The following is a 21,254-nucleotide window of genomic DNA, read 5'->3' as shown; positions in this document are numbered from 1 at the left end:
TAGGGTCTTCTGATTAGGAGGGGGGGGGGGTAGGGAGGGAGGGAGGATATAAGGGTTTCCTGATTCGGGGAGGGGCGGGCATAGACTCATAATATTCCAGCTAGAATCATTATTTTCCAACTCGGTGGATTCGTAGGATAAGACTGACTAATAGAAATCTTCTTGACTGTGTTAGCAAGGGCGTAGGAACCGGGGGGGGGGCTGGGGGCTCCAGCCCCCCCAGTGAAAAATGTGGAGGGGCGGAAGCATCATTCCGCCCCCCCGCTTCGCAAGTCAGAAAACCCCTTTTTCATTTCCAAATGAGAAAAAAAATCTCATTTGGAGCACCAAATTGCATCTAAGGCCTGGTGAAAATACAAAATTAAGTTTACAAAATGGAGTGGGTGTTGAAGTGTGCTATATTGCACCAAATTGCATCTAAGGCTACCTGGAAATGCAAAAAATTCACCCCCTCCCCTTAGACCCCTCCCCCAGGCCGGCCATCAGTCTTCAGCCCCCCCCCCACTCAAAAGTACCTTCCTACGCCACTGTGTGTTAGTAAAGCTACCCTATACCGTTGCGGGTTACAATATAGTCATACCTAGGCTTGCGAAATGAACACCGTGAACACGTACAAAGTCAATCACTGAAATGTTTAGCAGCATAACATAAGTGGATTGTCAATTCCTTGTACCTTAAATAATCTATAACGGCTATTCAGACTATTTTAAAGTTAATTTGTAGTAGGTCTAATTTTTATATTTATAATAGGTTGTACAAGAGTTCGATTAATTTTCAGTTTTCGTCAAATCTTGTATAATAATGTTAGCCTAAAATGAGAAATATTAGAAAATATTATTGACTCAGAAATAAGAATTCATTTCATCAAGGATGTGATCACCATAAATTAATTTAAGAGATGTTGCATACCATAGATAAACTTTTCCAACTTTCATGTTTTTGACCACACATTTTCCAACTATTGAAGATTCAAGCCAATACTTGCGGAGGGAGGAGAGGTGGGGGGGGGGGGGTGAGACACCCCTGTAGCTACGTCGCTGTCATCGTATCACAGGTCAAAGTTCAGCTGTTAATTTTTGTTTTCATTTATGTTTGAATATAGCTGACAGCGTGCATTCTTGGAGGAATTTGTGGCGAACAAAGAAGCCCTTTAAAGCCAACCGATCTTTAACATTCAGGAAAGTATGCTTACCTCACAATGCTTTGAGACTTGGAAACATAAACCTGAATACATTTGATGGACTTACAAAGAATCAATGACAAATAGACCACTGTTGTCAGAAAGGGGAAAAAAAACAATACATGAGTAGTCAGTACACTGTAAAAAATTTCTCTGTATATTTACAAAAGAAAAGCTGTCAATTAGTTTCCATCTGTTTTTTCATCAGTGTACAACAGCAACTGTAAATGCACAACTACGGTTTGTGTAGGAACAGATTCATTTCTATTTATTCAGGTAGAATTTTATGTGGCAACATGAAAAAAGTGATGTAACATTCAAAATACTTTTTGTATATTGGTCGAACTTTTTTCGTTTCTAGACAGAATGTTTCCGTTAATTTACCAAATAACAGTTTGTATACACGCTAAAAAGTTGTGGTTGAAAGTAAAAATTATGTATTCAAATGAAGCTGCTATATATGGGTAAAGTAATTTGTGATCCTGGGCGAATCCTATGTGGAGAGGAATTTGTTGTACATGAAAGAGATTTAGATGAAAAAATAAACGTTATACCAAGAGGAACACATTGAGAGAGTCAAATTTACCAAACACACATATCTTTATTTACCAACATGCAATCTTGACAGGTGTTTTAGACTTTTAGGATAACATCATATACAGCAAATGTGGAATTAGCACTGCAAACAACAATGTAACAATATATTACACTAACATGGACAGTTTAGATATCATTCCAAAACAGGGATAAAGTGTGAATTTGTCTACCAGTGCGTTGAAAAACAGTGATATTATCATACTACTACTAAGCTATCTCAGCACATTAATCTGGACTTTCCTGATGATATTAGACTTCCAAAGGTAAAATACTATTTAAGCAAGATTGATAAATGCTGAATAGCAAGGGGTTAATTTACCTTATGAACCTACCAAGGATACTGCTGTCCATTGTAATTAGCACTCTTACAAAGAGATAGTGTCTAGAATGAAAGAGCAACGACTAAAAAATACTACTCTATGACATACTAAAGAAATAAGAAACAAAACAATAACATGAACCTGGAAACCACTTAAGTTGCATTGAAACTGAACCTGAAACAAAAAGCTATTAACAGTGTGAAACTCAAATACTATTTATATGCTTAGAGTACTTAAAAGGATTTCTTCTAGTAAAAATACTTTGTTTCGAATGAGTACAGTTGCTACTCTTGGAAATAATATAAGCTTTACTGCTATCAGACCAACTCCCAAATCAATAGAAAGAAAAAAAGAAAACAGTTAGATTGATGGTCAATGTCAAAGTGATGAATCTTCCATTGAAATGCTCAGGCACACTGGGATATTTTTTTGGTAAAATGAACCCTTTCCAATTTATAGAACAATCAGAAAATCTACTTGACAGTGCTCAAATTTGGATATTTTTATATAGTTACATCCAACTTGTACTGAAAAAGCTATGTGGTTGTTCTGTACAGAATCATATTTTGTATTTAAGAAAATACAATGTTTGGTTAAAATACTTCTGAAGCAAGCAGATTACCTTACTGTTTATTAAGTATTTTAGAAATCAACTTTAAGTTACATTGTAACATGAATCTGTAAAATTTAGTGATTTATAGCAGAATAGTTCACAGAGTCAGTGCTTTTGAAATGGAGGTATCATTAAACAAAAAACAAAAAGTATACGGCATTAAACAAAACAAAATTAAATGCAGTTAAACCAAGTAGCTTAATACTTTTGGCCACATTCACTGCATATCTCACTCTCTACTTTCCTTCATCCGCTCATAAAGAGAAGTTACTTTCGGATTTATACACCATCTGTAAGATTTCTTTGCCCTAGACCCTCTCCCTGGATCAATCTCGAACAGTATTCTGTAGGGAATAATTTGAAAAAAGTTTCATGAGTCAAATCTATCCTTGTTTACCAAAAACATCCTAGTGCTTAAAAACTAAATTTATTTAATTTTGGTAAAAGTATCCCCAAAATTAGTAAAACTTCACATAAAATTTATATATTAATATATATATATATATATATATATATATATATATATATATATATATATATATATATATATATATATATATATATATATATATATGTATATAAGTAAAAGTTTTTATCCGTTTTATTATGTATAAACTGTTGTAATTTGCATGCCGTGACAGGTGCACTAGTAGTTTAATGAAAACATTTAATGTTGCAACCATGCACAACATTTGTTGGCATTGACACTGACATAAAGCTATTACTGAACAAACTGAACATGACTTTGCAGTTCTTCTTGCAGGATCTCAACAAGATGGAGTAACTGCAGTTTGAATGCACCTCCTTTGTTAATCTGTTAAGAAACTAGGTTTAAACTGTACCTCTGTATGTATGCCATGGTTGCTTGAACCTCTATGGGATAGCATATGTTGAACACATAATAGCTCATGAACAACATCTTCAACGCAGCAATAATGGATGTAGGATACAGCAGAGGTTCCTGATCAACTGTTATTGCCATTCTGTTTCTAAGAAATGGATTGCAACCTGTTACATAAAAACAAAAGCATTTTTTATTAATATCTTCAGTGGCGTAGGAAGGTACTTTTGAGTGGGGGGCTGAAGACTGATGGCCGGCCTGGGGGAGGGGTCTAAGGGGAGGGGTGTCCCCCTCCCCTTTGGAATTTTTTTGCATTTCAAGGTGGCCTCAGATGCAATTTGGTGCAATATAGCACACTTCAACCCACCCACTCGATTTTGTATATAATTTTGCATTTTCACCTGACCTTAGATGCAATTTGGTGCTCCAAATGAGATTTTTTTCTCATTTGGAAATGAAAAAGGGGTTTTCTGACTTGCGAAGCGGGGGGGGGGGGGCGGAATGATACTTCCACCCCTCCATATTTTTCACTGGGGGGCTGGCGCCCCCCAGTCCCCCGGTTCCTATGCCCTTGAATATCTTAAAGTATAAAGATCCATGAGCAATTTCTTTCAGAAATTATGCAAGAGTAGCCTGCAAGTGAAACTCTTGCACTCTGGATGAATCCAGTGGTCACCGTGACGCACTTTACCACGAAAAAAGTGAAACCCGATGATCTAGTGCATAGATATGTGAGACCAATCATAGTCTTATTATAGTCTGAATAACTTACAAAAATTCTGTTGCACTTTTCTTCATGACACGTAAATTGAAATTTTGGTTGATTTTGATGAAGCGGGTAGTGACGCATCTTTCTAGCTGCAGTATCAGAGTGAACACCACATGAACAAGTATCCATCTGCAAGAGAGTAAAACATATGGAAATTAAAACCTTTCTGAAATGGGTCAGCCTCTCCAACAATACATTACAAATCCGGTGCCCCTGACTATTCCATCTCAGGTTTAGCCGAAGCCTATCCTATGAAAGGAAAACAAACAAACACTTTTGGTTACATATATATTGACAGATGACAAATCTTATCAGTTAATACTGTAAGTAGGTTACAGTTTAGCATAATTCATAACACCCACAATCAACACATTCATGCTAAGATCAGGTTAGTATAGCATACAACAGTGCATACGTCAACTGTTCATGATATTTAAAGTAGGCTAGGGGCAAATAGCAGCTCAGGCAGTTCTGGATGGGTGGGGGGGGGGGGGAGGAGGGTTAGGAGGTAGACTTTGCCTGTAATTTTTTTCTAGCTCGCAATACTCACATTTTCCCTTTACAAAGAAATTTCCTTCTGGAATTTTTTGTATAGTTAACTTCCACATAAACCCTCTCCCACTCAAACATACTTATAAATACTAAATTTCGAGTTCAAACATCTTTGGTTCTTGTGATATCGTGTTTATACGCCAAGGCATCAAATGACAGGCACATAGTACACACAGGGTTTCCCCATTGCATGCAGTAGCATCCTTCAGAATTGAACAAGGAATAACAAGTGGTTTTACCGACCAATAATTAGTTTTCAAAATTCAGCGAGAAAAACAAAACAAGTTGTAATAGTAAAATTCTGATTTATCACTGGAAAAACGTGATTTATCAGACAAAAAAACCTATTTTATTGATCGATGATCTATTTTAGTGATAGACCAGAGTTTGTTAACAATAAACCTAGCCTAGATTGTTCATTTCTGAATTTTACCATTTGGCGTGCCATAGGGGACTGCACGACTCCCCCAAGATTCAGGACAGGGGACTGCACGACTCCCCCAAGATTTAGTGTAAGCCGATCGGGGGGCTTCAAACTAAACAGTAAAAGTGATATCAAGAAGTTTCCTTAGAGAATCTATGTATAGTAAAGCATAGACACTGATTGGAGACCTGTGTCTAGGCTGCGTTATATCATAGCCAATAGAAACGATACCGCGAAAGAATGAATGTAAGCTTAGGTTTGGTATGACTGTCAAAACAGCTACGACGATATGCTAGAAGTAAGCGATCGTATATGCTCGCCTAACAAAGAACTGCCATAGCATCTTGTGCTAGAATGAACACAATGGACCGACAGAGAGCTGTGCTGTCGGCCTAGCCTACTTGCTTTGCCGCTTATTTCAAAACAAACAAACCAACAAACGAACGTTTAATAAATGCTTACGTAAAAAGTAACAGTTTCATATGACTCAATTCACTATAGTTGCACTCATGTTAGAGTAAAAAGGACTGAAAGCTTTGAAATCATAACTTACCGTAATTACAGCGGTTTCGGCCCTTCGGTGCGCGCGCCCAGCGTCATTCAACTGTAAGTAGTGTACAAAGGTCATCTACAACTTTGCGACACAGTTGTTAATTTTACTACTTCGGAAAAACTCGTTGATTGCGTAAGACTAAACGTATATGCTACTTTCTATCATTCCAACAGCATGTAAAATACGGTTCTCGTTTTATGATGCAAGATTTGGTGTAACGTTTTCGCGATCACTTCGACCGCATAATGAAAACTTGGATCGAGCCTGATGCTTTTGTTCCGACACAGCAGTTGATGTATTGTTATGAAGATTTTGTTCCCATATACAGAAAATGTTGTTACAATACATTTTGTAAATGGACAACAATTTTTTTTAACAACATGATTAATTTTAGTAGATGAACGGTGTAAAGCTGTTATATCACAGACATTTTTTACAGTGTAGTTTAATTACATCTACTTTGAACCTGAACTCATGATCACGTGATATTTAAAGTATTTGATTACCAATTAATTCGCATTGAGTCACGTCGGATATAGCTTTGCTCCGTTGCGCTCAAATCCTTGAGTCAAACACGTACATTCGTAGTTATACGTATTTACTACATATACCTTTCTTAAACCCTTTTTAAAACCCTATTTTAATACAAAATATGTTTAAAAAAAGTCGCGCGAAGTACGTGATCATTTATTTGTAATAGGAAACTAGGTTCACAGTCCAGGAGTGAATTGGTAAAGAGAGGCGACTGTCGATGTCGATTTCTTATTCAAATATGTCTATTTCTTCCAATGAGAGCGCTAGAATAATGACATGTGACAATGGTCGATCAATCAAAGCACGAAAAACTTACATATGTCAATTGAATTCGACATATGTCGATCTTAGGACTCATGGCATACTGTAGGCGCACCATAGACTTCTGTGCTTGTCAGCCTAAACATATAAACACCAATTTCTGAGCAAATCATGGGGATTCATGTCTTTGTCCTTGTTGTTTGTTGGCGAAGTTTGTTTTCTTTAGAAATGCTTCGTGATTTCCAATGATATATATCCTCTGTTTTAGTGATGTATTATTAAACTCGTTTTGAAAGAAACACAATCAATTTTAAAACTGTTAACACAATTCTGTAAAAACAAAAACAAATTCAGATAGCATCAAGTCTTTTTTTTTTGCAATTCAGGAATTAATTTGTACAATTGATCACTGTAATACACAAAAGTTTAATTTTTTTAGACAAAATTAAGACAGTAAAAATTCACCACCACATATACCACTTGTCATTCAGCCTCTGACGAAGATCCTTCTAGGATCGAAACGTCAGGCCCACTTACTTTTACACATTCTCTTACACAGACTCTTAAGTGGATAAGCAGTTTTGGTTTATTTATTCTGACCACATATATAGTACACGGACAGCTGGAATTCGTTGCACACACACACCATCAAAATTAGCAACACTTAACCCTGTCCTTTGCCAGACAGACTCAGTAATTTATTTTCTATATAGTTGTGTCCTTCATTTGTGGTGAACTTTTTAGTGATCGTTTGTGTGATTCGCTTTATATTAATAACAATAGTTGTATATGTTTAATTTACAATAATATTCGAACGCATACAATAATAATACTATACGAAGAAAAGGGGTATAGAGTCCGCCAGGAGTTATTTTTCTCGTTCCTTTGTTCCGACTGCTTTTCAGAATTGATCTTTTTATTTGTTTTCAATCTTTTGTTGTTTGATGAGACGTGCAGATTGTGAAAGAAAACCATCGACAATATAACAGCCCAGGATCACCCTCTTAGCCAGGAGTTTTATTGCCCCAGTCTGGCTATAGTCGTCTGAACAGGATATATCTTATAAAATCATAATAATACTATAATGTTTTTTTTTTATAAGGTTATTTATTTTTGTCAGTTTTAAATGGAAACAAAGAGAACGCTGACATCGTTTAGTTTATATATATATATATATATATATATATATATATATATATATATATATATATATATATATATATATATATATATATATATATATATATATACAGTTGACAGTAAGTAGACACCGAGTCTGAACATGTCAGTTCATGCAATTCATTACACAATATGTAAACAATATTGAGATTAAGCCATTGCTCTTTAAACAGCAAATTATTACCAACATTCACAACCACCTTGCACAGTTACTGTCGAACGAAGCGATAGAAATCATTTAAGGTTAGTTAGCATCCATTACGGTACTCATATAACTGCCACAGGCTTTATCGTAAAACTCCAATTATCTGATACAATAAAAAAAGCATTGTCACTTTGATGTTGTATGGCGTAGGCAATATGACGCAGTATCAACCTGAAATTGAATACGTACATGACTATTAATCAAAGGCGGGTGTGTGTGTGTGGGGGGGGGGGGGGGAGGTAATCGATAATTTTAACAATCTGCTTATCTACTATAGAAATCCTCTGTAGGTAACAAATATATCAGTTAGTATGCCCGATGTTCTTCTACGAAAGGCAAACTGACATACAAACAGAAAGGACATAATAATGTCCACAGAAAGACACAACAAATCTGTCTAGAATTGATTGTTTCCAAAAAAAAAATTGTTTGATCAGTTTGCTTTTATAAGAAGATCCTGCTAGAATTGGAGCGTCAGGGCCATCTAACTTCAAAATTATACATTACTTTCAACTCTTTGAAAATGAAAAGAAACAGTTTATTTAATGTACTGGTTCAAATTACAAGTGTAAATATTTTTCATATATTCATGTTATTGTGTAGCAGCTTAAAAGACCCCTTGAGTGCCGGGCCGTTTAAAAGAATTGTTCAAAAACTTTAGGAAATTAAAAATGGGACATCGAATATAGGTTACTTCAATCAAACACTCCATATATTTACAAATTATGTCACGACAAATATACCAACCTTACCTGTGAACTATTTAAGCGTCAATAGTTATATTGACAATCTCTGTTGTATATATTTGCAAGAATGAGGAAAAGAACCCCAGAGCATCGATTTCGATATTTTTACATAGACTTGTTCTTTCCTTGGGATGTGGAACCACGGATTTTAAATTGTCTTTTTTTTCTAAATTAGCTACACATAGCTATATCCACTAACGAAACCAAATAATCGAGAAGGAAGGACCCATTGAGTGCCGGGTGTTTAAAAGAATTGTTCAAAAACTTTAGGAAATTAAAAATGGGACATCGAATACAGGTTACTTCAATCAAACACTCCATATATATACAAATTATGTCACAACAAATACCACCTTACCCATGAACTTTATATATTTGATCATCAAGAGCTATATTGACAATCTCTGTTGTATATATTTGCAAGAAGGAGGAAGAGACCCCAGAGCATTTATTTCGATATTGTCACATAGCCTTGTTCTTTCCGTTGGATGTGGAACCAATGATTTTAAAATGCCTTTTTTTTAAAATTTGCTACACATAAATAAATCCACTGCCGAAACCATATAATCGGGAAGGAAGTCCAGTCTGTTTAATTAAGAAAAGTTAAAATGAAAGAAAGATTAGTAAACATGTATGAAATGATTGGAAGAAATAATTTGGTAGTTAGAGAGACCTTTACAGTTTCATATTACTTAAATTATGAAGTCCCCCTACCCCATAAAAATCAGTAGAATATTTGAAGATAGTGACTATAGAATTAATACGATTCCCCCCCCCCCCCAGAAAAATGGGTTTGACAAATCACATTTTGAAGCATGTATATATGTTACTTTGTAAAAGACCAATTAACGTGTACACCATCGCTGTATAGTACAGGCAATATTTCTCATAAGGTATACAGATGACTACCTACAAGCAATGCTGTTCGTTATTGAGCATCATTATCGGCACTGGTCGCGGTAAAAAAGGGGAACTATTGAGTTCACTGCAATGTGCTTTAGTAACTCGATCTTGCTCCCGGCAAATTTCAAGTTCACAGTTGCGCTGTGCAGCCGGTGACTGATCAATATACATAACTTGTAAAACTGGAATCTTCTTCACCTTTGTTTTACGGAATGGAATAATCTGGCACGCAACTTCCGTCAAACGGATCACATAGTTCATTAGCCGCACAAGCACAGGTGAGACTGCAGTCGGTCCCATACCTATTTGCAGGACAAGCTGAACAAGAGATGAACAGACAAAAAACAAACAAAAAACAACAACATTAATAGCGAAATCATATGAAAATAAGATTTGGTTATGCTGTCCAAGTGGATGCCTTTAGTCTTCTTACCTTATATAATGAAGTTTTAATAATCATGCTATGCATTATATCCCTAACATGTAGGCGTTCTGTTATTAGACGGCCATTTAGAACTGTCCTTACTCCTTCACCTATAAAACAATGTAAATTGTGTATTAAGGCAATTTCATTTTTGTTTTGGAACAAGGTATCATCCGTAATGTCATCGTTGGAAAAATAACGAGATATCGTCGTAGACAGCAACAATCATTTGGAATCGACCTTAAGTAAAAAATCTAGCTATTTATCACACCAAAAAACCATCGTTACATTTCAAGACAGTTTAAGATCAAAGGCCCTTAACGAATGGCTAACAAAACAGGCAAGTGGCGATTCATGGTTTAGATCCAAGTCGCTTTTCTAGTTGACAATTTACGCTAAACAATGGACAAGGTAGGTGATGGTGATGGTGATGATGATGATGATGATGATGATGATGATGATGATGATGATGATGATGATGATGATGATGATGATGATGATGATGATGATGATGATGATGATGATGATGATTATGAAGATGATGATGATGATGATGATGGTGGTGGTGGCGACGGGGTGAGGGAGAAGGTGGGGGAGATAATGACGATGATTGGTACGTATAGAGGAAGCACACCACCGTTTGCAGAGGTGGCATGGTCCTTCGTGGTTCAAGAGAGGTCAAATACATGGACGATGAAGACAAGGTAACTCCAAAGGTCAGCTTATCGGACTAGTTTAACCTAAGTGATTGCTAGAACCCAGGCATACGTTTCTGTGTGGAAACATATTTACCCCCAAAATGAACTTCCTACTTTGATACATAAGGGTTAAAAATCTTCCTCGTCATATGAATTCAACATTGATCAGTACTTGAAAAGATGTGTGCAGTTTATCATTGAATAAAATTCTAAACGGAGTAATAAATTACTAAGCTGATCGGCTCTTTATTCATTTTGTTGTTGTTAACTCTTGTTTTTTTTTCATTGTGTTTGTCTTCTGTTCCACACACAAGCCGGACGCAGAACTGTCCAGTATTAGGCTAGTTTAATACTATAATTTTTTTTGCACAATATTTTGCATATTATGAATGTTTTGATGTAAATGATGCTCATACCACAATATGGCGGTTTAAGTCCTGTTGCGGCAGGTTGTTGGTAACAGTAACATCCTGTAGGGTGTGGAGCACAGAGAAGCATATTCTTGCATCCCGGTTGTCCGAAAACAGCTTCGCAATCAATATTACAATTTTGACCAACAAACCCTGCAGGACAAGCTGGATTAAAGAGAGGAAATGAAATATTGGCGGTTATATTGTTTTTTTTTGCTGTATAGCATAGTCAAGATGAAAATTCTATTTTCAGTTGACGAAAGAAGAACAAATTCTAAGCATTCTGGTGATATTTGCTTGCAATTTGTGTGTATCGTTTTCGATATAACAACGCGCGAATCAGTTTACATGTTTGGTACCAAAATTGTTCCAAATGTCAACAAAAGCAAATGGGCGTGATATCATAGATGCAAATTTGTGTTTATGTTTTTCTTACATATTTTTCTTCAAAATTGGGAAAGCATCGGCAACGTACGAATATAATACACACTCCACAAAAAGTTAGGGCTAATATTTTTAACCCAACACTTGCTACGTATGTATCCAACCAACTTTTCATGAAGTTTTGCCCAATAAAAATAGGAAATTGTACGCAATGTTGATCAATGTATCAAGTTTTGGCAATTAAAATGAGTTAAACTCGCGTGAGTGTACTTGTTTAAAGGCAAAACTTTACCACCCAACTTTGGTTGGATAAGTGAGTACCAAGTGTTGGGTAACACAACATATTATTTTTAGAGTGTATAGTCATTTTGGGTATTGAGAACTTCACATCCAATATAAAGTAAAGTTAAGGATTCTGTCCAATTTCAAGGTCAAAATAATAAAGCGAAAAAATAAAGAAACAAACAGAACAGTTCGCTCTCACAGTGCAACTCTGACGTCGTCACACATGTTCGCTAATGGTATGTACAAACTAAGGTAATATCTCAATATTTCTTCAATTTCAATATTCAATATCTCGGCCAACTTATTTTTACACAATTTATTATAAAACTAAGAAAGATTTCATCATAATTTAGTAGCGGTCCTTTGTTTTACATTTTATAACAACGGATATTCCAACGTGTCATGAGCACTAGAAATTGACGGTCCGGAAAACTATGGGGCGTGATCTTTTTCAGTGGTTAGAAATGTTTTACCTACAAGTTTGGTTTATTCTTAAACAGTTCATATTCCAAAAGTCCATAGTCTAAGGATCAGTAAGGAGGGTTCAGGTTCTGAGTAGCGTGTAGGATGAGCATGTATGGCGGGCTCGCATCCACGGGAGGGCATTCTTGGGCAATTCTCCTCCAAATTTCGATTATATGCTCCTAACCCCCAAACTTGTTTCAAATTAATGACTTCAGTAATGGACCACTATGGTGGATCCATGCAAATGCCCCCTGAAACAAATATTCTGGCCCTCCAAATGTGACAAGCAGGCCGAATATAGACACAGAATGATAACTGTATTTCTTAATGCTTGGTTAAGATTCTGTATGTGCTCGGGTAATAAAAGTGTTACTTACGAGTGGAGCAGTCAGTTCCCGTATACCCGGGTATACAAACACAAACTTTGCTGTCTTCATCGGGGTACCCTCGGTCTACGTTACAATCGCCACAAGACGTTGTACAATCGGGGCCGCACATTATCGATGAACATCCTATTATAGAGATAAAATTCACAGATATGTATTTTGGAAACTCTCTAAGCTCAACAATAAACGGTAATGACGCAAAACCATACGCAATACAAAGATATGTTTTCATGATTGAGTCAAAGAATACTATGACGAGATAAAAACATAAGATGATGATATAAATATAAGCGATGATGATATTAAAACATACGATGATGATATTAAAACATACGATGATATAAAAACATACACTGATGATGTACAAGACTACGATTATGATAAAAAAAACATACGACATGTGATGTAAAAGAATATGATGATGATATAAAACCATACGATGATGATGTACAAGAATACGATTATGATAAAATAAACATACGACATGTGATGTAAAAGAATATGATAATGATGTAAAAACATACGATGATGATATAAAAACATACGATGATGATATTAAAGCATACGATGATGATATTAAAGCATATAATCATGATGTACAAGACTACGATGATGATGTAAAAGCATACGATGATGTAAAAGCATGCGATCATGATGTAAAAGAATACAATGGTGGGAATAAAAAACATACGATGTTGATAAAAACATACGATGATGATATAAAACATATGACGCTGATGTGCAAGAATACGATGATGATGTAAAAGCCTACGATGATGCTATAAAACATACGACGGAGATGTAAAAGAGTACGATGATGATGTTTGAACATACAATGGTGTTGATTGAAAGCATACTGTTTGTAACGTGAAAAATGATGTTAATAGGCTTCCGATGATGCAATGTAACGAGGGTCACGATGATGATGATGTCATAGCTTGCGATGAGTGATGTAAAGATGGACGGTGATTTAACAATAATGGAATGATGATGATGATGATGATGATGATGATGATGATGATGATGATGATGATGATGATGATGATGATGATGATGATGATGATGATGATGATGATGATGATGATGATGTAAAAATATACGATGATGATGTAAAAACATTTACAATGATGGAGTGAAAATGTGTGATGATCATCTGAAAGTACGATGATGATGTAATAGTTTGCGATGAGGATGCAACATCATACATTGATGCACGTAGAACACATACGATGATACGTTGAAAAACATCCATTGATGATGTAGAAAGCATACGAAAACATTCCAATGGAAAAGTACACGATTATGATGTGAAAGGCATAATTGCGATGATACTATCAAAATATTCGACGATGATACTTAAAAGAACACGATCATTTTGTAAATCGTGCGATGATGATGACAGTCTAAATTAGTATGCACAGTCTAGCTATTGAGGTAAAGAAAATGTTACAATTTCGACTTGTCCCTAAACATTTTGACCTTTCACATCTTTCACTAATATAGTTGTAAAAGAAACTGTGAAATTGTGAGGAAGTAGTCAATATATACGTTAAAAAGCTAAAAAAGAAATTTTGAGGAAAACAGTGAAATGTCGATAATAGAAGTCGAACTTGTTGAGAGAAATAAGTCGGACTTAGTCGGACTAGACATAAGACATCCCATAATCGGTTTAGTTTATATATTGGTCGGCAGTGTCAAATGGACTGCTGTTACAACGTCATAAAGCTTTCTTTGAATGATGGAATAAGACCTCGTCAAGTGAGAGCGTTTCGTCGACATTGTTCTTCAAAAAGCAAACAATTCGTGTATTAATTAAGACAATCTCATAAAGAAGTTGATACTTACGTCTAATGATCACACGAAATATCGCTCCCCATGTACGTTCATACCGACCATCAACGTAGGCTTCATATATGCCAGAATTTGCTAGCAGTGGCTGCACTGTTATAGCTCTGTTACCATTCTCAGAAGGGAGTTCGGTTCGAATTCCAGTTACAATATCCGTGAAACTCCATCTGATATTTGCCAGACGGTCAGGGGGTACGTAGGCTCGTAGTTCAATACTAGTTACGTCTCCTACGTTACCGGTGAATGTATATCTCGGAGTGTAAAGTTCTGTATTTGAAGAAGAATAGCTATTAAGTGATGGTTAAAACTGCTATGTATGCAAAGTTCGTGTGCTATAGGTACACTGAATCACATCACGTTTTTGTTATGATTTGTTTTTTTAGCTGATTTGAAAGGCGGAGCTTGTGATCTAAAGATTGCACGTTCGAGTCCTGGCCAGATCATTGCGTGGTGTCCTTGGGCAAGGCACTTCAACTCCATAAACCTGTGATATAAAACTGTCAGCCGGGCGCAGTTTAGCTGCTGCCATGTGAAGGGATTGTCTCTATGTTTGACAGGTTTTTCGTTGACCGGGGTAATAGTGTAAAGCGCTTCGAGCCATTTGAAAGGCGCTATATAAAAATATAATATCTTTATTATTATTTTTATCATCATTAATAAGTTCTGACTTAAACGAGAATTTCAAGTATTTTGCATGTTTTAAAATTGCATATCTTGAAAACCAGATTAGAAAATAGAAACGTTAATATCAATGATATGTGTCTTGTTCTTTAGCCTATACATGTGTTGTTAAAGATGTGTGAAAGTCTATATATATATATATATACATATATAACATATTTAACATATTTGCCTTACTCTAGATTTCAACATGATTCTAACCAACTCGAAGTGATTTGTGATCTGGATCTTGAAAGAGCCTACTTTGAACAGACTTTTGTTAATAAAAAATGTAGGTAAACGACAAAGACAAATGAATATATATAATGGAAATCGTAATAAGTTGGAAAATCAAGAACAGTGAAAAAACTTTCAGGCTCCACCGGGATTCGAACCCGGGCCTCCCGCTATGTACGCAGACACCCTAACCACTAGGCTATGGACGCTGATTGTATGTACCGAGGTTCGAAACCGGTAAGGAAGGTCGTAATTCCACTGTAGGCGTTTGTCACCTGTATCGAACAATACTAGTTCTGCTTTTGGTGACATATTTTGCCTTACTCTAGAGATCAAACATGATGCTAACCAATTCGAAAATCATTTGTGATTCCTAAAGCCGGATCTCGAAAGAGATACTTTGAACATACTTTATGTTAATGAAATATTTATATACATATATCTATATATATCTATATATATATATCTATCTATATATATCTATCTATATATATATCTATATATACATATATATATATATATATATATACATATATATATATATAAACATATATAGACGACGAAGAAGAAACTTACTGCTGTTCTCCTGCGCCACACAAAGTGACTCTGTCAGGACAGTTTCAGTTCCACTTTGTGTCTGAACAAGCTGCGCGGCGAAAACACCAAATCGTTGTCCCCTTGACTTGGGCTGCGGTTTAAAAACCAGTTTCGCTTCAGGTTGCAGAGCTGGACTATTCACTTCCGGCGATAGGGTATTGTCAGGAAGATTTGGCCACCTCCCCGTTTTGACAGCTCTTTCAAATTGAATTGCATAGGTAGCTCCGAGAGCTATTGGTGATATATTGTCACCAACCGCAGCGTGAAGTATGATATTCTTAGCCGGGGCTCTTCGACGAGCCACGGGGTTGATAACCGCACAGATCAAATCTTGTTGTGCTGTAGAGAGATAACAATGTTAAAGATGTCATGCAGAAGATATAGATCCTGCCGTTGGGTGGTGCCCCTTTTGCTTATGACTAAACAGCCGACAGAGTTCGAGGACGGTCTTGGTCTCAGCATACCACTCCGACATAGGCCGCCCCGAAGTCTCTGGAAATGACGTCCAAAATAACCACCAACGAAGTATCACATGCAATTACTAACTGTTTTCGTTCTCACTTTGTTCTGTGATTCCCGGTTTTAATGAATTGTATTTCCTCTGCCGTTATCATATACGTACCGGATGTCACCTACGTCACGATCTATGTTTGGTAAACTTAATTTACAAACTGTAAGCTTAAATTTTATAATGGAGCCACGTAAAGCCTTAATAAGTTCGGCGGAATAGGCGAGAATTTGGCCGCTAAAAGAGCAGTTAACATGGCGAACCACTATACGAGCATATATGTATAGGCCTATAGATATAAATATAATACCAGGTATAAGTGTCGATTTGTTTGACTTTCAATATAGAGTTAGTATAGGCCTATATGTATTGTGAACCAACCGTTCAGTTTCACAGGCAGTATCTATTTGAAAAGAACTGATGTACTAGACCTACATTCGCTGTATAATGGCCAAAGTTATAGTATATAGATAACCGAATATAAGAGTATGGTAGGAGATTTTGGGTAAATGGTTTTTCCCTTTAAGAAATGTAATGTTTCGGTTTGCAAGATTTCAAAGTTATTGTCATCTCCGAAGCCAGGGTCCTAGGTTCGAAGATTGGTAGGGAATATGATGCTGACAAATTTGCAAGACCAAAATCTCTGTTTTATTCCCAGAGTCTCGAATTTCTCATATACAGACAACTCCTAGCTCAGATCCCAAGGACGCTGTCACCGTAATATGAACAATTGAACATACTTATGGGATCTATTTTCAATCTCATAATCTGTTACAGTTTTGACCATTTACATGTCGATTTATACAACAACAACAGTATTAATAAAAAAAGAAGCTAATATGTCGAAATTTCTAAATAGAACGTCAAAACTGCGAAATAAATGGAAGAATGTTTAGAAGAAAAAAAAAGAATTGTTTAATATGAATTATTTAATAAAAGAAAAGAATGGAAAGTAAGTAAGCAAAGTATTGCTACTTTTGAAGGTGATATACCATAAACCTTATTATCAACTTATTTTCCCCTTGCTAAGTCTGCTGAAAGGGAAGTATCTTATGCAGACAAATACAAATTTCCAAGGTTCCACTTGTATACTTTCACGGTAATGTTACGCAGGAACACTTGTTTGTAATATTCAATGCGTCTTTACCTTCAACAAAGAGAACTAAGCAGAGAAGGATGAAAATGGGTCCTTGGAACTCCATAATAAGCTTCGCTGTACGTGATTGTAGAAAGACACAAATATATCCGATCGATCCCTGTATACACAGTCCAGTGAGGCGCTGAGGTGATGTACACGAACTGCCACTAGACATCCAAATTTACGCTTTAACTTCTGTCCCTGCATGAACCGTGAGATGTAATAAATACTCTTAAAACAGATATAACAGACCCTCTAATAAAGTGAGGCCAATTTAACCCAAATCAACCAAAAACGAACAAAGGAAAATGATATGGATGAGAAAGCACTCACACCCATATACACACCCACCCATATATATATATATATATATATATATACATATATATATATATATATATATATATATATATATATATATATATATATATAGTAGTGGTCCATACTGATAATATAAAAGATAAACAAGCGAATATTTTTAACAACGACATACTGCTATATTTCGGAGTGGTCACCACTCCATCGTCAGGCAAAAGTACAAGATCAATTAAATACAAGGGCTAATATACATCCAAGGACGCCAATAGTGATAAGCATGAGTGATTTTTAAACTAGGAAGAAACTTAGAAACTTTTAAACTTAGAACAACCAGCAAATTTTTTAGTGAATATTTTTAACTTAGGGATGAATAGAACAACCAGCAATAAAAAGTAAATAGGGATTAGAATAGCTCCAACCCGTAGCTCGCTACATTTCTATTTAGGTCAGCATTTAAGTCTTTTATTAGGAGACTCTTTCCTCCTGAACCACTGGGGTTCATTACCAATAGTGGCACAATGGTCAACAAAGGTGGGCAGATGATGTTTATGCGCAGTACAATGAAGGTTAATAGCGCCTTTCTGACCACCAAAGGAGCTCATCAGATGTTCGTTGAACCTATCCTTAAGCCGTCTATTAGTTTCTCCGACATAAAAGGAATCACAGTCTGGACAGTTAATCCTATAAACAACATTGTTGGCATAATCTAACGTATAAGCATCCTTAAAATTGAACAGAGCAGAGATTTTCTTTTGTAGAAAAATTATTTTGATATGTATATTGTCATTACACAACCCCTTAATGTAACTACCTAAAGTCTTAGCGAGTTTATCACTGCTAGGGTCGCAATATCGTAATTTAACATGCATAAACAGTATTAACTTGGGTCTCCCCATGATCAAATTTAATTACAGGACCCATTCCCAGTTGTTTCCTTAATTTATAAGTATAGTTTTCCATTTCGTGCAATAACTTTCTAGGGTACCATTAAAAGTCAAAATACGTCTAATAAATTGCAATTCATGAACGAACAATATATCGACGAACATAATCTACGATCACGTTCATGTAAAGCCTTAATAACCGCAATTTTATACTTTTTGGGACACCAGGATTTCCAATTAATGAACAACCCTGTAAAAGTTTTCTTACGGAAAACTGAAGTGGCGATAGTGTCAGTACGGCTGGAGCCAACCATTCTGAAAATATCTATATCGAGAAAAGCACATTTACTCCCGCATTCCATTTCATAAGTAAATTGAATAGATTTATGAAAAGAGTTCAATACATGTAGAAAATCATCCACATAGTCTGCTGAAATAACTACAAAAATGTCATCCACATATCTTCTATAAAAGTTAAGTTTAGGACAAATTTGGATCAATTTCTCGTCAAGGTGGCACATAAACAAGTTGGCTAAACAGACACTCCAGGAAGAGCCCATAATAATATACGTTTAACCATTGAAAAACACATTGCAATTTATTTTTCTTACAGTAGGTCCCCGAAAAATTACCAGCATATTCCCCGAATTTTCACAACAAATATTTGGTTGGGGGGCTGCATAGGGTGGGGGGCTGCAGCCCCCTTAGCCTATGCATATAATTGTGACGATTACCAGCACTCTCTGTTGTGGTAAGATAATTTGATCCTTTTTTGCCCGCCAAATCAGTGGTTGTAAAGAAATATTTCACTTTATAGACCTACCGTTACTGATAACTAAACTTAATCCTGTATTAGCATCATGACTGGGCAATTTTGCATGAAATGTATACCAGACCACCAAACAGGATTATTATTTTTACCAAAAAGTCACTACTGTCTTTTTTGAAAATGGCTTTCGTTTTAATACTCCATGGTTAATCCTCTATCAAACATACAGCAACAATATACAGAATCCCTCCATCTCATATGGGAAGCTAAGTTACAATAGCTGCTGCCCAATTTCTCTCAAATCTAGTACTGTAAAAACAATGTTCTTAATCAATTATTTTTTACCTCTGCCAGATAACGTAGCGAGCCCCTGGTTCTGGCTGACAAACCAAAGGAACAGTCAACTTGTCTTTTCGGGGATCACGTCAAATGTAATGAACCATTCAACTGGGGCAACCACGGTGGGGGTGATAACAACTTGGGAAACATAAACAGACTACAAGCTAACATTAGGTACATAAAATCATACCACAACGCAGACTCCCACTTCATAAATTGTTCACGTCTCTTTAATACATACTGTATGTGATGATTTCATTTTTGGGGAGGAGCACATGTTCTTGCAAAATCTTGCCCAAATTTCACACACAACCAAGATGATCAGAACATGAATCATGCATTTTGAATGCAAAAGTTATTGAAATAACGAGGAGGGGAAAGGGGCCTGACCAAACTTCATATTGGTTCATTGACAGTGATGGGTGGTGGCAATATTTGATCCAGAGATTGCTGTATAGTGCAAACCTTTAAATCATGTGGGATTAATAGGCCTTTGCAAGGGACACCTGCTGGTGAAGTTAAGGGGGATAGCATTGAGCGGCAGTTCTCCAATATTTACCTCAGACCAAAATATATGCTTTGGTATTTCCAGGATAGAAATTTACGATGCTTGTATGCAATAACTGTATAGATATAGTAGCATACAGCGTGCAGAATTGGGCATGTCCATAGCTTATTGCCTATTTGCAGCGCACATTTCCGTGTTCACTAGCGGTAAAAACACGTACGTAACTGGTGAATATTTCTGTAAGGTTCATGAAGTATCAATGACTGTCCCCTCGCTGTACAACGAAATTCGCGTGCAGCCTTAGTAAACAAAGTTGTTGTCGAACTTGTTACGCAAAACTCCTTTCACACAGTGAGTCTACTTGATATACTTAGTTTGTAAGTTATGCAAAGACACAATAACCAGTCTGTTTGCTCTTGCATTAGATACAAACTAAACATTCCTAAATCTTTTATATGTGTTCTATAGGAAGTGTACGTACGTGATACGATAATAAAACCAGAGGATAAATGCAATGAGAAGCACATGTAAACAATATGTGTATATATATATATATATATATATATATATATATATATATATATATATATATATATATATATATATATATATATATATATATATATATATATATATATATATATATATATATATATATATTTATATAGTGGTGATGGGGATTGACTTGGCCTTGGCAATACAATTCTTATTAATCGCCT

At 35.8% G+C, this 21,254-nt stretch overlaps 1 protein-coding gene and 1 long non-coding RNA gene across 3 annotated transcripts; both read right to left on the bottom strand.

Moving 5' to 3' along the window:
• Positions 1–1,761: 1,761 nt before the first annotated feature.
• LOC139969559 (uncharacterized) lies at positions 1,762–6,298 on the bottom strand. The gene is made up of 4 exons (XR_011793765.1): positions 5,306–6,298; positions 4,324–4,449; positions 3,553–3,718; positions 1,762–3,054 (listed from the first exon to the last, which is right to left on the bottom strand). It is a non-coding gene; the product is annotated as an uncharacterized lncRNA (long non-coding RNA).
• A 1,793-nt stretch (positions 6,299–8,091) lies between these two features.
• LOC139969558 (uncharacterized) lies at positions 8,092–20,961 on the bottom strand. Of its 2 annotated transcripts, none has more exons than XM_071974650.1 (8): positions 20,034–20,961; positions 17,727–17,918; positions 16,051–16,410; positions 14,575–14,844; positions 12,721–12,855; positions 11,216–11,374; positions 9,876–9,995; positions 8,092–9,359 (listed from the first exon to the last, which is right to left on the bottom strand). In XM_071974650.1, the coding sequence occupies exons 2-7, from the start codon at positions 17,890–17,892 to the stop codon at positions 9,883–9,885; spliced, it is 1,203 nt and encodes a 400-aa protein (XP_071830751.1). In that variant the 5' UTR covers positions 17,893–17,918; positions 20,034–20,961; the 3' UTR covers positions 8,092–9,359; positions 9,876–9,882. The 2 variants fall into 2 exon arrangements, with proteins under 2 accessions (XP_071830751.1, XP_071830752.1); XM_071974651.1 differs by having other exon boundaries at positions 20,587–20,961.
• Between the last annotated feature and the right edge of the window lie 293 nt (positions 20,962–21,254).

Source organism: Apostichopus japonicus, chromosome 7, assembly GCF_037975245.1.
Source record: "Apostichopus japonicus isolate 1M-3 chromosome 7, ASM3797524v1, whole genome shotgun sequence".
Classification (NCBI taxonomy): Eukaryota; Metazoa; Echinodermata; class Holothuroidea; order Aspidochirotida; family Stichopodidae; genus Apostichopus; species Apostichopus japonicus.
Note: the sequence above shows the minus strand (reverse complement) of the source record. Positions and strands in the feature narration are given on the sequence as shown.

Bases quoted from the DNA above. Each gene is read 5' to 3' on its own strand.
- LOC139969558 (XM_071974650.1), bottom strand. From the start codon at position 17,892: ATGTCTAGTGGCAGTTCGTGTACATCACCTCAGCGCCTCACTGGACTG. The intron at 12,856-14,574 runs GTAAGTATCAAC...TCTCTATAATAG, and splicing joins ATTTCGTGTGATCATTAGAC to GATGTTCATCGATAATGTGC. The intron at 9,996-11,215 runs GTATGAGCATCA...TCTCTTGTTCAG, and splicing joins ACTTAAACCGCCATATTGTG to CTTGTCCTGCAAATAGGTAT.